Below are 13,684 nucleotides of genomic sequence, written 5' to 3' on the forward strand. Positions count from 1 at the left end.
GTACATAACATATAAATATATATATATATACAAAAAAATATATATATTTTAGCTATTATTTTGTGAGCGAGCCTATCAAGTTTACGACTTCACTATTACTAGAATGGTTTGTTCTCATCTCACCAAATATTTCTCCTCTCCCTTTTTTCTAACTTTTCTCTAGCCTACTCTCATTCATTACAAAAGGTGAAACCAAAACAAACAAACAAATGAATAATGTTAACATAAATTTTTTGTCTCAAAATGATGTAAAAGTGATGAGGAAACTAAAAATAAATATATATCAATTCCAAGAAGGAAAAAAAAGGAAGAAAGAGAAAGACGACCCAACATAGGCAGCACAACAAACAGAGCAGAGGTTTTAAATTTTAATATAACTTCCAAAATGAGAGCTTACCTCAACTCCCAACACCAATTTTGAAACGTAAAGTTTGCTCTTCTTCCCTCTTCTCCCCCCTTAAACCCCTCACCCACTGAATCTTGAACTTTCAATTTCTGTAAATTGTACCTCCTTTGTGCCATTAAACTTCTTAGTAATTCACACATCAATACCCAACACTTATGAAAAACTCATAAACTCACAAATCACCATTTTTTTCAACTTTCCATTCCCAAAAAAGGCAAGTTCTGTTTTTTCTTTCAATGCCTTCATCTCCTAAATCATTCAATGCTTGGCCATCTTCCTCTCCCCTTAACTCCCGTAGATCGACGGTTCTGATTCTTTGTTCTCTTATCGGTCTAGCTGGGTTTGTATTCGGTTTCATTGCAATTTCGAGGCAAGGTTTGGGGCACAAATGTAAATATGCTGAACCTCGATCTGTTTCTGTTGTGTGGGATAAAAGTTCCAGTAAAGCTACGGGCCTTTTAGATGAAGGGCAAAAGAGGCATAAAGTTATGGGCTTTGTTGGGATCCAAACCGGGTTCGGATCCACTGGCCGTCGCCGGTCTTTGCGGCAGACTTGGTTTCCCTCTGATCATCAAGGCCTTCAAAGGTATTACCTTCTTTTTTTTTTTGTTGTAAATTGTAATGAATGTAATTACATTAGTATTTTTTTTTAGTTTATTGATCTGCTGTTAATTTTTCGTAAAACCTTACAGACTTAGCTAAGAAAATGACAGAATGGAAACACTTGTAAATATAGCTGGGATTAAACTAGGTATGTTTGTAAGGATACGTGTGTGATTTAGAGAACCTTTAGTTTTACTTTAAAATACAGAGTGTTTAGTACTCAAATGAAATTGACAAAACTAGAGCAGAATGAATTTACAATGTAAGTTGTTCGTTTAATCATCAAGATGAAAATCTTGTTTAAATGACCTTAATAATCAAAATGGCATGTTAGGAGTATTTGTTTATAAAAAATAACTTAATGAACACTCTCTCTCTTTTTACTTTCTGGATAGCACTATTGTAAGCGCTGTGATATTATTTGCTTGTGTCATGAAATTTGACTAGCAAGAACTCATGGGGAACAAAGCGATGTGTATAACATGCAGTTACATAAATTATCTTAATTTAGCATGTTCAAATTGAGCGATTCATAGAGCAACATTATCTTGGTATTGTTGAATTGAATTGGAAATTTCTGGCCATCTTAATCCAAAAGGTGAGACGTTTTATGTTCCTTTTGCAAAAAGCTGTTTACTAAGCACTCAGAGCGAGATGTTTCACTAATGAACTCTATGCAATTCCCTTATTTGTTATGTGTATATGCAGTTGTATTGCCTGGTCTCTATGCATTTATGAAACTATTATTTGCTAAACCTACTGAAACGGAATTGCAGGTTAGAAGAAGCCACGGGCTTGGCTTTTAGATTTATAATTGGTAGAACAAGTGATAAATCCAAAATGGCAGAGCTTAAGAAAGAGATAGCGGAATATGATGATTTTTTACTATTAGACATTGAAGAGGAGTACAGTAAGCTCCCATACAAAACGTTAGTTCTCGCTCTCTTGTATAATTCATACCCTCTTTTTTGTCACCTATACTTACCCAAGTTGTTCTTACAGCATAGCTTTTTTCAAAGCTGCCTATGTGCTTTATGATTCTGAGTTTTATGTTAAAGCTGATGACGACATATATTTGCGGCCAGGTGACTAGAACTTTGAAACCTTCTATTATTACTGTTCTTTACTTGAAGTTCATATTATGCATTTACCATATTCTATAATTTTGATGTGCTTGAGTTGCTTTAATTTTCCATTACAGATCGCCTTTCACTGCTCTTGGTCAAAGAGCGGTCTCACTCACAAACATACCTTGGATGCATGAAAAAGGGTCCAGTTTTCACTGACCCCAAGCTCAAATGGTGAGTCTAATAAGTTGCCTGGATGCTGATATATTCCCAGTATGACGCTATCTAGATCATTTGCTCTATACATGTGGAAACTTAGTCTCTCCATTCCATCTTGAATTGCTTTGTATTATTTTCGAGGACCAATAAGATCAGATTTTGGATATATTTTGGTTGATACAAGTAATTAGTTACAATACAGTTTAAGTGGCCGACCAAGCTACCACACAAACTCACTTTTCTTAGGGTTACAACTTGACTCTTAAATAGGGCATGGTGGCGGATCTGAAATATTGAAATAAACACTTGCCTAAAAACAGAGAACTATATAAATGGTTAAGGAGATGAAGATGAACTAAGCACACTAATATCAGTCTTGTTTAAGCTCAGGACACATAGGATGGAAACCGCACCTGGATTAGGCTGTGATTAAGTGTAGACACACAAGAGCTAAGGCGAGCACCTCATCACCCAGGGGCTCTATCTTGAAAAGGACGCTAAACAACAAGTTTAGCCGGTAAAGTGTCATATTAATCGTTAAGAAGCCATTGTAAATGAATTTGGTACTTACTAAAAATAGGAAATTAGAAATTTAATACAAGAAATTAGTTGCTAAATCAACTGGTATTTTGCACCCAAGGGTGTGACCTTGTTGTTAATAAAGTGGGTTGAAAACCCTGAGGTCTCAAATTCCAACCCCCGCAAAGGCAAAATAATTACGTGATTTCTTCCCATCTATCCAAGCATTGATGGACGTAGTTACCCGACACTTGTGCTGGTAGGAGGTAGTAGGTAATCCGTGGAGTTAGTCGAAGTACACGCAAGCTGACCTGAATATCAAAAATCAACTAGTTTTCTATTGACTTAGCAGCTTCTTTTTTTCCTGTTCAAAAAAAACAAAATCAATTACTAAATCAGAATTAGAAATTTACAGTTGTCTTTGCTGTTTGATTTAGAAATTTGACATGGTATTTTTAACTTGATTATTATGATGTTTATTTCATATATTTCACTTAACTGTTGTTCTTCTAATTCTCTAATAATATTGTTGAATTTGTACTTATTTTTTACAGCAACAACAATAATAATAAACCCAATATATTTCCCACTAGTAGAGTCTGGAGAGGGTAGCGTGTACGCATACCTTACCCGTAGAAAAAAACCTTCCCAAATCTCCCCGCAGATACTCATTTTATAAGAGGGATCAAGACTATTTAAATTTAAGTTTTTCAACTTGTATCTGACAATCGTCTTCTTGAGCCGAGGGTCTATCGGGAATAATCTCTCTATCCCATCGGGGTAGAGGTAAAGTCTGCGTACACACTACCCTCCCCAGACCCCACTTGTGGGATTATACTGGGTCGTTGTTGTTGTTGTTGTAAGTTGTATTTGACAAATAACAAATGCCGAACTGCCCTTGTGACTTCAGTTCCCATTATACTAGCAGGAATTCTCTCCTCTATTTTCTTCAAGTAAATGACTTTCATTGAGGAAAAGTGGGTAAAGACCCGTTATTTACTGGATTACTTACAATTGATCATCAGCAGAATATGTCTTGCCATACATGCTGTGAAGCCTGTGCTGATGGTAGACAGAGAACATAAAAGTTTGTTTGGTTCGGTGGAGAGAGAAATCAGAGTAGCTTTTAAGGGAAAATTGAGTTCAATACTTAACCTGAAACGGAAAATTTGTACTTAATTGCCAATGGGTATAATTTGAAAAGTCTGAATCTGCAAACAACTACAACTGTTACCTGTATAAGGATCATTTGTTTCTGTAGTGTCTATTTTAGACTACATTGGGTGGATCTTGAGATATTGTAAATTATTATATACAATAATATATATATATATATATATGATAAATGGAACTTGGGCCTAAAAGCTAGCTTATGAGGTGAGGATTGTCCAAAACCATATAAGAAGACCAAAGACCTCAAATCCCACCGATGTGGGACAACTCAACACCCCCTTATGCCCAGGACTGCAAACTGGAGCGTGGACAACATAAATGGGGGCTCAACATAACAATAAATGAGATGGGCCTGAATCTGATACCATGATAAATGGACCTTCGGCCTAACTCAACCCAAAAATTTAGCCTAAGAGGCGAGGGCTGCTCATGTCCATAGAAGGAGACTACCCATCCCCTTCATTGTCGACGTGAGTCCTGCTCTGGTACCATGATAAATGGATCTTGAGCCTAACTCAACTCCAAAAGCTAACTTATGAGGCGAGGATTGCTCAAGTCCATATAAGGAGACAACCTATCCCCTTCATTGTCGATGTCGGGCTCAACATCCCCTCTCATGCCCAGGATTGGACATATGGAGCGTGGACAATTATGGGAGCCCAACATCGAAAAATCGGGATGTGTCCTACTGCTCTGATACCATAATAAATGGACCTTGAGCCTAACTCAATCAAAAAGCTAGCTCAAGAGGTGATGATTGCCCAAGTCCATATAAGGAGACCAAGAACCTCAAATCCCACCGATGTGGAATAACCCAACTATATATATATATTTACACCTTATCTTTTTTAATACATTCAATCATCATAGTATTGCACCTATATAGCGAAGCATTTAAATGTCAATGTAGGATATGATTAAACAATATCTAAGGACATTCTCTTGTTTTATTCTCTATATGTGCTACTTTGCACATGTTGGATGTGATGATATTTTATATTGCTTAATTTCATATGACCTCATGTCCATCTCTGACATCAATATTTCAACAATATTATCTTGTGAATATGTTAGCTCAAGATAATAAATGGACCTTGAGCCTAACTCAATCAAAAAAGCTAGCTCAAGAGGTGATGATTGCCCAAGTCCATATAAGGAGACCAAGAACCTCAAATCCCACCGATGTGGAATAACCCAAATATATATATATATTTACACCTTATCTTTTTTAATACATTCAATCATCATAGTATTGCACCTATATAGCGAAGCATTTAAATGTCAATGTAGGACATGATTAAACCATATCTAAGGATATTCTCTTGTTTTATTCTCTATATGTGCTACTTTGCACATGTTGGATGTGATGATATTTTATATTGCCTAATTTCATATGACCTCATGTCCATCTCTGACATCAATATTTCAACAATATTATCTTGTGAATATGTTAGCTCTTAGAGCCTCAACATTTGCTCAAGTATAAATATTTCTGGTTTCAAAATCGTACTTACGTTTGCGGTTTAACTTTGATAGGTGTCTTCCTACTTCTGTAGCACTCCTCTATTTCAGCCATCCTATTTTAATTTTATTAGGATCTCATCTGCTAATAACATACAACACTGAATCTACCAATCCAAAAAAAAAAAAGAGAAAGAAAACATACAACAGTGAATCTCATCGTACATACTATTAGTTTGCTCAATAACAACCAGTGTAAACAAGTAACGGCTCAAGGAAGATCCCTGGTGTAAACCTACGTTATGTGAAACTCCTCTGTATCTTCTCGAATGTTTTTTTTTTTCCTGTGACAATTTCATCATACATACCCTTTGTGGCATTTATGGTTTGATATGAATCGTAACACCGCTAACTATTTGGTCGCTCTCTATCATATTCTTTCTATAGATAAATAAATATCATGTGAAGACCCTTATATTTTTTTACAATAAACTCTCACCGATCTTCTTAGGAAAGATATAACTTCTGTATATTATAAATTTTTTTTTTCTCACTTATTGAAAAGAAAATAAAGAACATAGATGTACTTTTATAATGACTGCAGACTAGTAAAGAATTTATGTTGTCTATGTAATATGGTTGTTGTTATCATCATTGTTGTCTTTGTGAAACCGATGCAGGTATGAACCACTTGGATATATGCTTGGAAAGGAGTATTTTCTCCATGCCTATGGTCCTATTTATGCTCTTTCTGCTGATGTTGTTATGAGTTTGGTTGCTCTCAGGAATAACAGGTAAGTTGGCTTTGTACGAAATTTTCTGTAACTGATCTGTTCAGAAGGGTACACTACACCCTTTTTATTTTAAAAAAGCTAGTAATAGGTCCTATTTACAGCTGTTGGATATATTCCATCAGGAATATGCTCTTATTGGCCTGCCAGATTGACCCAGGAGGACCCCTTTTTTCTCATCAAATAAGATCCCAACTTCATTTATAAGATAGCATAAGATCTTTATCATAAAAGCTGGATACATATTACACATCACATTGCTTTTAGACCTGCTTCGTTATTTTTATTCAACCTTTTTGTCTCCACTTATTCTAGTCAAAGCGTAATAGCTCCTTACTTATCTCCTCTTGCTGTAAATTTTTCAGTTTCCGAATGTTTAGCAATGAGGATGTTACTATTGGTTCCTGGATGCTTGCGATGAATGTCAATCATGAGGATAATCGGCAACTATGTGAACCAGAGTGTACCCCTTCATCCATTGCTGTGTGGGATATTCCCAAGTGTTCAGGTCTGTCCTATTCTTTCGAAAATCAGTGCTTCACAGATGTTACCCTGTTGAATTTTTGTAAGGACAAATAGCAAATGAGCTTTTTGCTGAGATGCATTTTGGATCTTGAATTTGAACATGAAGCATAGAGACAAATGGCAAATAAACCTTTTGTCTTGATGCATGTTGTTGGATCATGAATCTGAATTGTGCTGCACTGTCAATGGGAAATTTTGCTGTTTCCTTCACATGATACATATTTTACTAAAAGAATATCTGGTACATACTACTATGTGTTGAGTTATATACTAATTGATAATTTTAGTCGCAGTTCATTGTATGATTTTCTTCCAAGACTATGGAATCTGTTGGTTATCTGTTTCTTGTTGCAGCTTAACACTTGATTTCTTGATCTCCTTGTGTAAATGTGAATCTCAGTTGTCTGAAACAGCTGCACTAGATGATATTAATTAGAGCCCCAAATCTTCTTTTTGCATATTACCTTTTACATCTTCTATAAGAGATACTTGCCCTTTTATCTGGCAATTAAATCACCACTGCTACAGCTTTAGATGTCTTTAAAATATGTTTCATCACACTACTTATTCTTGCCGACTACCTGATGCCATTCTTATATTAACTTTATCCTCTAGGTCTATGTAATCCTGAGAAGAAAATGTTGGAACTTCATGCAAAAGACATGTGCTCAAAGAGTCCCACTCTGCCATCAGATGAGGATGATTAGAGCTCATTGCCGTCAAACACAGTAGGCTGGCAGATTGTTTACAGATTGATTCATTCCTTTTGGTTAATGGGCTCAGTCAATGTTGCTTCTGGAAGTTGTCTCCACTAAATGTCGCGGCCAATTTGTAAGTTACCTGTGCAACAGTAGTTGAGGAAAATATTTTTTCCAGTTGTCCCGTTTAGAGATCAGATTTTTGTAGCAATAGGAGATTAGGGGCAAGAGATTACCTTAGTCCTCCTGTTAATAGAGTGCTGTAAGTGTAAGGTTACCGCTTGGAATTTAAACACGGAGTTAGTTACTTGACATTCTGTGCAAATAGTGTACTCTGTTGTTTACATTACACAGTTGTTATTTTGAGGTCCTAGAACAGTTCGATACACTGTGGAGGAAAAGATGGTCATAACAATCTATGAACAATTCAAGATTTTTTAGAATTCACAAGTACATTATGGTATGATGATTCTTAAGTAAAACAACTCATGGAAAGAAATGTACATTGCAAGTAGTTATTATCTAAGTTGTTGGTGAAAGTGCGGGGGGGGGGGGGGGGGGATTGTCGATTTTTCTTTTTATAGTTAAGTAGTTGACTAGTTTGACAATTAGTCGGCTGAGGATAGAATTGCGGTAAAAGTTAAAGACAAAAGGTAAAGTGCTGAAATGAAATGACACCAAGAATTTTATACTGGTTTGGATTCAATATGAATTTGATTTCAGTGCCCTTGGGTTGCAAGGATGTTCTCTCTTCAAAGCTCCTTGAAATACGTCGTACAGTATGTTGATGTTTCAGCGAACACCAACTGCCTTTTGGTTCTAAGTACACTCGTTGTAACTTTGATACAAAGCCTCACCAATATTTCTCTCTCTTTCTTCTCTCTACTAGTTACACGGTAAACTACACTTAGATTACAATGCTTGTTTAAAGTAGAACAAAGAGCACAAAGTTGGTTCGATCAAAGTATGTCTCTTGTCTTGGTCGTCTCTGGATATACATACTTCAAGGATTCTGCCTTGATTTTTGATGATGGAAATCTTGAGAGATTGTGGACCCAAGGGAATTGATCCTTGGAAGGAATCGCAGATTGATTCTTTTTAAGAATAAATGTAAAGCTTCTATTAATTTGCCTTGACTTGTGGTCTCTGATAGAGCTTTCCTTCTTTGAGCAAATCCTCCTATTATTCGAACATCCTAAGGTAAATCCCTTAATTTTTGAAGTTAATTGCTTTCCTTTGATAGGAGAATCTCCGGTGCATTGATAGACAAACACAATGAATTTCGAGCAGTCTTGTCTTTCTTTGACTTTGTTCCTTCCTTTAATAACTTCCTTCGATCGCCTGTCATATCTTGAGAAGATTTTTTCTTTAATTCTTCGTTACTTCTTCCTTTCTTGTCTTCTATTGCTAATATTTGACTATCTTCTTTTCCTTTCGCTCCCTTCCTTTCCTTTGCCTCGGAGTGTTCCTGCAAACAGAGATATGTTATTTTCATCATTAAAACATGAATCTAATAATCTTCCTCTTTTTGATGATGACAAAATAACATAATAAAATCAGTTTACTTCCCTGTATGTCTTCGTCAGTTGTAGTTGACTCCCCCTCAATTAAGCATCAGTGTTCTTCCTTGTATATTAGTCGACTCTTAGTTTATTGTAGTCGACCCCCCTCAATTGTGCAGCCAAAAAGATTGCTCCTGAAAGTTACCTGCAGGCTTCTTACCTAATCTTTCTCCCCCTTTGGTATCAACAAAAAGGCATTTTATAGGCAAATAATAGGACTAAGCAAGATATAACTAGCTAGTTAAGCATGCAAAAGCAAGTAATTGTCTTAACAGTACAACCCCACGACTGAACAATCAGTCCAAACATAAACAAAACCAAAAGAAATTGTCTTAAACAACCATGCATCAACGACGCAAAAAATACGTTAGGGTGTTGCAAATAGCCTCCTTGAGGCGATCAAAGCTAGCATTAACTGTGACTGATATCCTATCGAGCCTGTCATGTACCTCCTTGAAGGCATTCACTACATTCTTTGTTGTCCTGAGGATCTGATCTCTTATCTTGGATACATCAAAGCATGTCTCCTTTGACATACCATGGATGTCTTCAATTGTGGTTTGTGTGGAGACCGGTAAATCCTTGATGACAATCAATTTATCACCGATGGAGGTTAGCTTTTCTATGAGATTGTCACACCTCCTTTTTTACCTACACCCCCGTAAGGGAGTTTTTTCCAACTTAAAGTGACAATCGAAACGGGATTATTTATTTATTAAATTCAGAGTCGCCACTTGAGATAATTATGGTGTCCCAAGTCACCGGTTCAAATCCCGAATCGAGGAAAGATTGACTCTGTTTTATAGTCCGCGAACACAGAAATCCGGGTAAGGAATTCTGTTAACACGGAAGAAGGTGTTAGGCATTCCCGAGTTCCGTGGTTTCAGCACGGTCGCTTAACTGTTATTATTGGCTTATTATCTGATTTTAACACATGTTTTAGCCTATGGTAGATTTTAATTTATTAACCGCTTTTAATCATTTTTAAGAAGATTCAACGCTATTTAAAACACGTCATGGACCACGTCACATAAATGCACCCACAGTCCACGACACATTTTAACTAACGTTGTTGAGATTTGGATTTGGGTCACATAAATGCACACCCGAATTTAGGAAGGATGTATCACAACTAAGTCACGGGAACCGTACCCATAGTTGCGATGATTCAATTACGTGCTTAAGGTAACACAACAAAACATGTTAAACCCAATTTTACTTTCATTTAGTATCCAGCACCCCATGACTTATGTCAAGCACTTCGTTCTTCTCTTTTGAAACTTTCAAACCCCAGCAACTACATGTTCAATCCAATAATGTAAGGAACGAACAATTTAGCAGATATCGAACTATGGAAACACAACAAACATGAGTGATTAAACTCAAATAATAGGGAACAAACAAACAGGCATGTATTCCAACTCTTAACGACATACTCAAATCTTTCCCAAATCCAACACCCAAATTGCCCAAGAATGGGAGGAAACAAAGCTAAGTTAACCACTCAATAGCAATAATCCCATATGCTTTACCCAAAATGGACAGAAAGAATGAGTTTTTAACAAAAACAAAGCTGCAAACTTCAAATGCTAAAGCAAGTGAAAAAAAACCTAAAACCCTCTTGAAAATGAAACCATTCACGTCGATATCAAATGTGCACCAATTAATTGCATGATGTGTCATTGTGGTCACATTTTTCTTTTTAATGTTGACAAGCTAATAAGTATTTGACTTTTAATTCTTCGATCTTTTGAATAGCCCACCATAACTTTACCAACTCTCAATGTTCTCTATCTAGTGTTTGATATATCAGAATAGATAATAGATATTCGACATCTTGGTAGTAAAGTTTGTGAAGAAATAATAACCAAATTTAGAACAAACGGGCATATTCATAAAAATTGCAAACAACCATTGCAACACCAAATCACGCTCCCTTTGCCAATCTCAGAAACAATATTCTCAAACAAATAGAGAATCAAACAGTCCAAAACAAACATTAAAACATGTCTATAATCATATAAAGATCAAGACTATTAGATGAAAATAAGAGGGGAAGAGTTGGACCTCAAATGAATGAATAGTTGCCTTTAAAATTATTACCCAAAAGAAACTGAACAACGTGTATCCTCGTCTGGAAAACGACCAAAGACCAGCAAACAAACCTTCGAACCGCGAGCGGAACTAATGAACGGACGATCTCGTCGGACCCGTACTCCAACCAGCGCTAAACAGACTCAACTCGACTTTGAACCAACGAGAAACTCGACTTGATTAAGACGCTTTATCTATTTTCAGAGACTGTTTTGGAGGTGAGGAGTTTGGCAAAAGAGCTGGATTTTTGATCTCTTACCGGAGCTTCTGACCGGTTTTCATGGCTCCTCGGAGATCGTCGTCACCAAGACAACTTCGACGACCAGATCCAACGAGCGAAGAAGGAGTTTGACTTCAGCAATGGTTCATTCGTTGAGTTTCTAGGGTTTCCTTGTGTCCAAGCCGTGAAGAAGATGAAGCTAGTGGGGACTGGTTGTTTCCGGCAGCTGTCGCAGTTTGGGAAATGCAGAGAGAGGAAAGGTTGCTGTTCATTCTTCTTCAACCAAAAGCCATGGAAAATGGCTCCTTTTCTTTTTAGAAGAAGATCAGACCGGGGAGGGTTCTCCTTTTTGTTCTCTGCGGCCCATCTCTATATCCTAGGGTCTAGGTCTAATTTAGGTCCCTAGGTGTATTTTTTTTGTGTATTTGCCAATTAGTCCCTAGGTCCTTTTGTGTTAAGTCCTTAGGGTCTTTTTATTTATTTTTTGTCCCAATGAAGAGTCTAGAAGGGTCCCTATAGTAGACACTGCCTTTTAAAATAAGATAGAAATACTACACAATGTCAAAGCTAATCCTAATTAATTAAACTAAACACGAAACTATTTTGTATTTTCGAAATTATATAAAGATAAAAATAAGGTACTATTTTTGTATATTTTTTTTATTTAAAATTATGAAAGATACGTAATTTTTTTTTGTAATTTCCAATTTTTATGACGGAAATAAAGTAAAGGAGTCAAAAATAGTTGAAATAGCTATATTAGGCCTAAATTAAATATTTACATGCTAAAATATAAAAAATCTTGGGGAGGGTCAAAAATCACATGTCTACAACTGCCCATCTTTGACTGGAAATACGAAGCATTTTCAGACAAAGAACGACTAGACGGGTTTTTTTACCCGACCCTTATTTGGAGAGACTAAACTAAGAGGAAAGAGAATGTGACAGAGTCCTGGTATCTGAGCTGCCTACATATCCTTGGCTATAAAGGAATCAGGCCACGTGTAGTTTAGAGGTGCATGAGGTGATGGAGTACCGAGGTGGAGAGCCAGTCAAGGTGCCGTTCCACCGAGGTTTTGGTCCGCGGTCCCGTTATTACATCAAAATCAAAAATAAGAAAGACTAACTAAGCCTATCAGCTATGAGTTACAATATTCCTATCTATGAGACTTCTGAAGCTTGATCTTGAGTCTTAGTTGGTTCTTCATGCAGACCCTGATCTGAATCTTGATGCTTGTTAGCCGCAGGTGTTGGTTCAATCTTCTTCAGCTTTTCAAACCTAGACGGGACATGCAGAGCTTGTGACCTCAGCCCTGTCTTGAGCAGCTCACATCTTTCATTAACTTTTGCATTTGGATTCACTTCTTGTCTTTCTATTTTATTTTATTTTATTTTTTTCTGGATTGTGACTAGCTTCTGTTGATCATCTTGGACTGCTGACTCGCATTCTTGACGCGAGCTTCTTTTGTTGCTGACCTGAATTGCATTCTGAACTGAATTCCCTTTTTTTTTTCCAGGTAGGTACCTGATTGATGAACTTGAACCGTCTTCTCTTGTTACTTGACACTGTTTTCCTTTGCGCCTTGAACCATTTTCCCTCTAAACTTGAACTGTCTTCCTTCGAAACTGCTTGCCCTAGAAACTTGAGTTGTCTTCCTTCGAAACTGCTTTCCCTTGAAACTTGAATTGTCTGCCCTTGTTCTCCAGGTGACGACTGATTACAACAAAACAGACAAAACAAAAGAATTTTTTTCTGCCCCAGTTTGCACTAGGAAATTTGTGAGTTGTTAGCAAAATTGTAAACCACTTGTACTATTGATGCAATGATAAGAGTAAACTAAAGAATAGACTAGGAAAACTATAAACTAAGCTTGACTAAAGTAAAAACTCACCATATTCTCCAGGCGGGCCCCCTGATTTCAGGAAAACTAAACATTGATAATATTAAGAAAACTAAAAATTGACCCATTTTTTTCAAATCCAAACTTCCTCTTCTTTTTTTTTTCCACAATATCCTAGGAGAAAATTCGTCAAACTAGGTTTTCTATCTTAGGAGAAAGATTCATCAGACTAAGACGTTAATCCTAGGAGAAAATTCATCAAACTAGGTCATTTTTCTCTTTTTTTCGTTTGTTTTGGTATCTTAGGAGAAAGTCGTCTTTTTTTTGGTATCTTAGGAGAAAGATTCATCCGACTAAGACGTTTATCCTAGGAGAAGATTCATCAGACTAGGTTTTCTATCTTAGGAGAAAAATTCATCAGACTAAGACGTTTATCCTAGGAGAAAATTCATCAGACTAGGTTTTGTATCTTAGGAGAAAAATTCATCAGACTAAGATCTTGATC

General features: G+C 36.5%; 1 protein-coding gene and 1 long non-coding RNA gene across 2 annotated transcripts; one reads left to right on the top strand and one right to left on the bottom strand.

Annotated features, from left to right (window-relative positions):
- Positions 1–313: 313 nt before the first annotated feature.
- LOC107782449 (putative beta-1,3-galactosyltransferase 14) lies at positions 314–7,905 on the top strand. The gene is made up of 7 exons (XM_016603334.2): positions 314–992; positions 1,786–1,938; positions 2,012–2,094; positions 2,211–2,310; positions 6,129–6,242; positions 6,605–6,747; positions 7,380–7,905. The coding sequence occupies exons 1-7, from the start codon at positions 643–645 to the stop codon at positions 7,469–7,471; spliced, it is 1,035 nt and encodes a 344-aa protein (XP_016458820.1). The 5' UTR covers positions 314–642; the 3' UTR covers positions 7,472–7,905.
- A 241-nt stretch (positions 7,906–8,146) lies between these two features.
- LOC107782450 (uncharacterized) lies at positions 8,147–11,842 on the bottom strand. Its single transcript, XR_001647237.2, has 2 exons — positions 11,092–11,842; positions 8,147–9,199 (listed from the first exon to the last, which is right to left on the bottom strand). It is a non-coding gene; the product is annotated as an uncharacterized LOC107782450 (long non-coding RNA).
- Between the last annotated feature and the right edge of the window lie 1,842 nt (positions 11,843–13,684).

Source organism: Nicotiana tabacum, chromosome 10 (assembly GCF_000715075.1).
Source record: "Nicotiana tabacum cultivar K326 chromosome 10, ASM71507v2, whole genome shotgun sequence".
Lineage (NCBI taxonomy): Eukaryota > Viridiplantae > Streptophyta > Magnoliopsida > Solanales > Solanaceae > Nicotiana > Nicotiana tabacum.

What these genes read in the sequence shown, in the direction of transcription:
- LOC107782449 (XM_016603334.2), top strand. Translation starts at nt 643, where the DNA reads ATGCCTTCATCTCCTAAATCATTCAATGCTTGGCCATCTTCCTCTCCC. An exon ending in GTTGCTCTCAGGAATAACAG is followed by an intron (nt 6,243 to 6,604) that starts GTAAGTTGGCTT and finishes TAAATTTTTCAG; the next exon opens with TTTCCGAATGTTTAGCAATG. An exon ending in GGATATTCCCAAGTGTTCAG is followed by an intron (nt 6,748 to 7,379) that starts GTCTGTCCTATT and finishes TTTATCCTCTAG; the next exon opens with GTCTATGTAATCCTGAGAAG.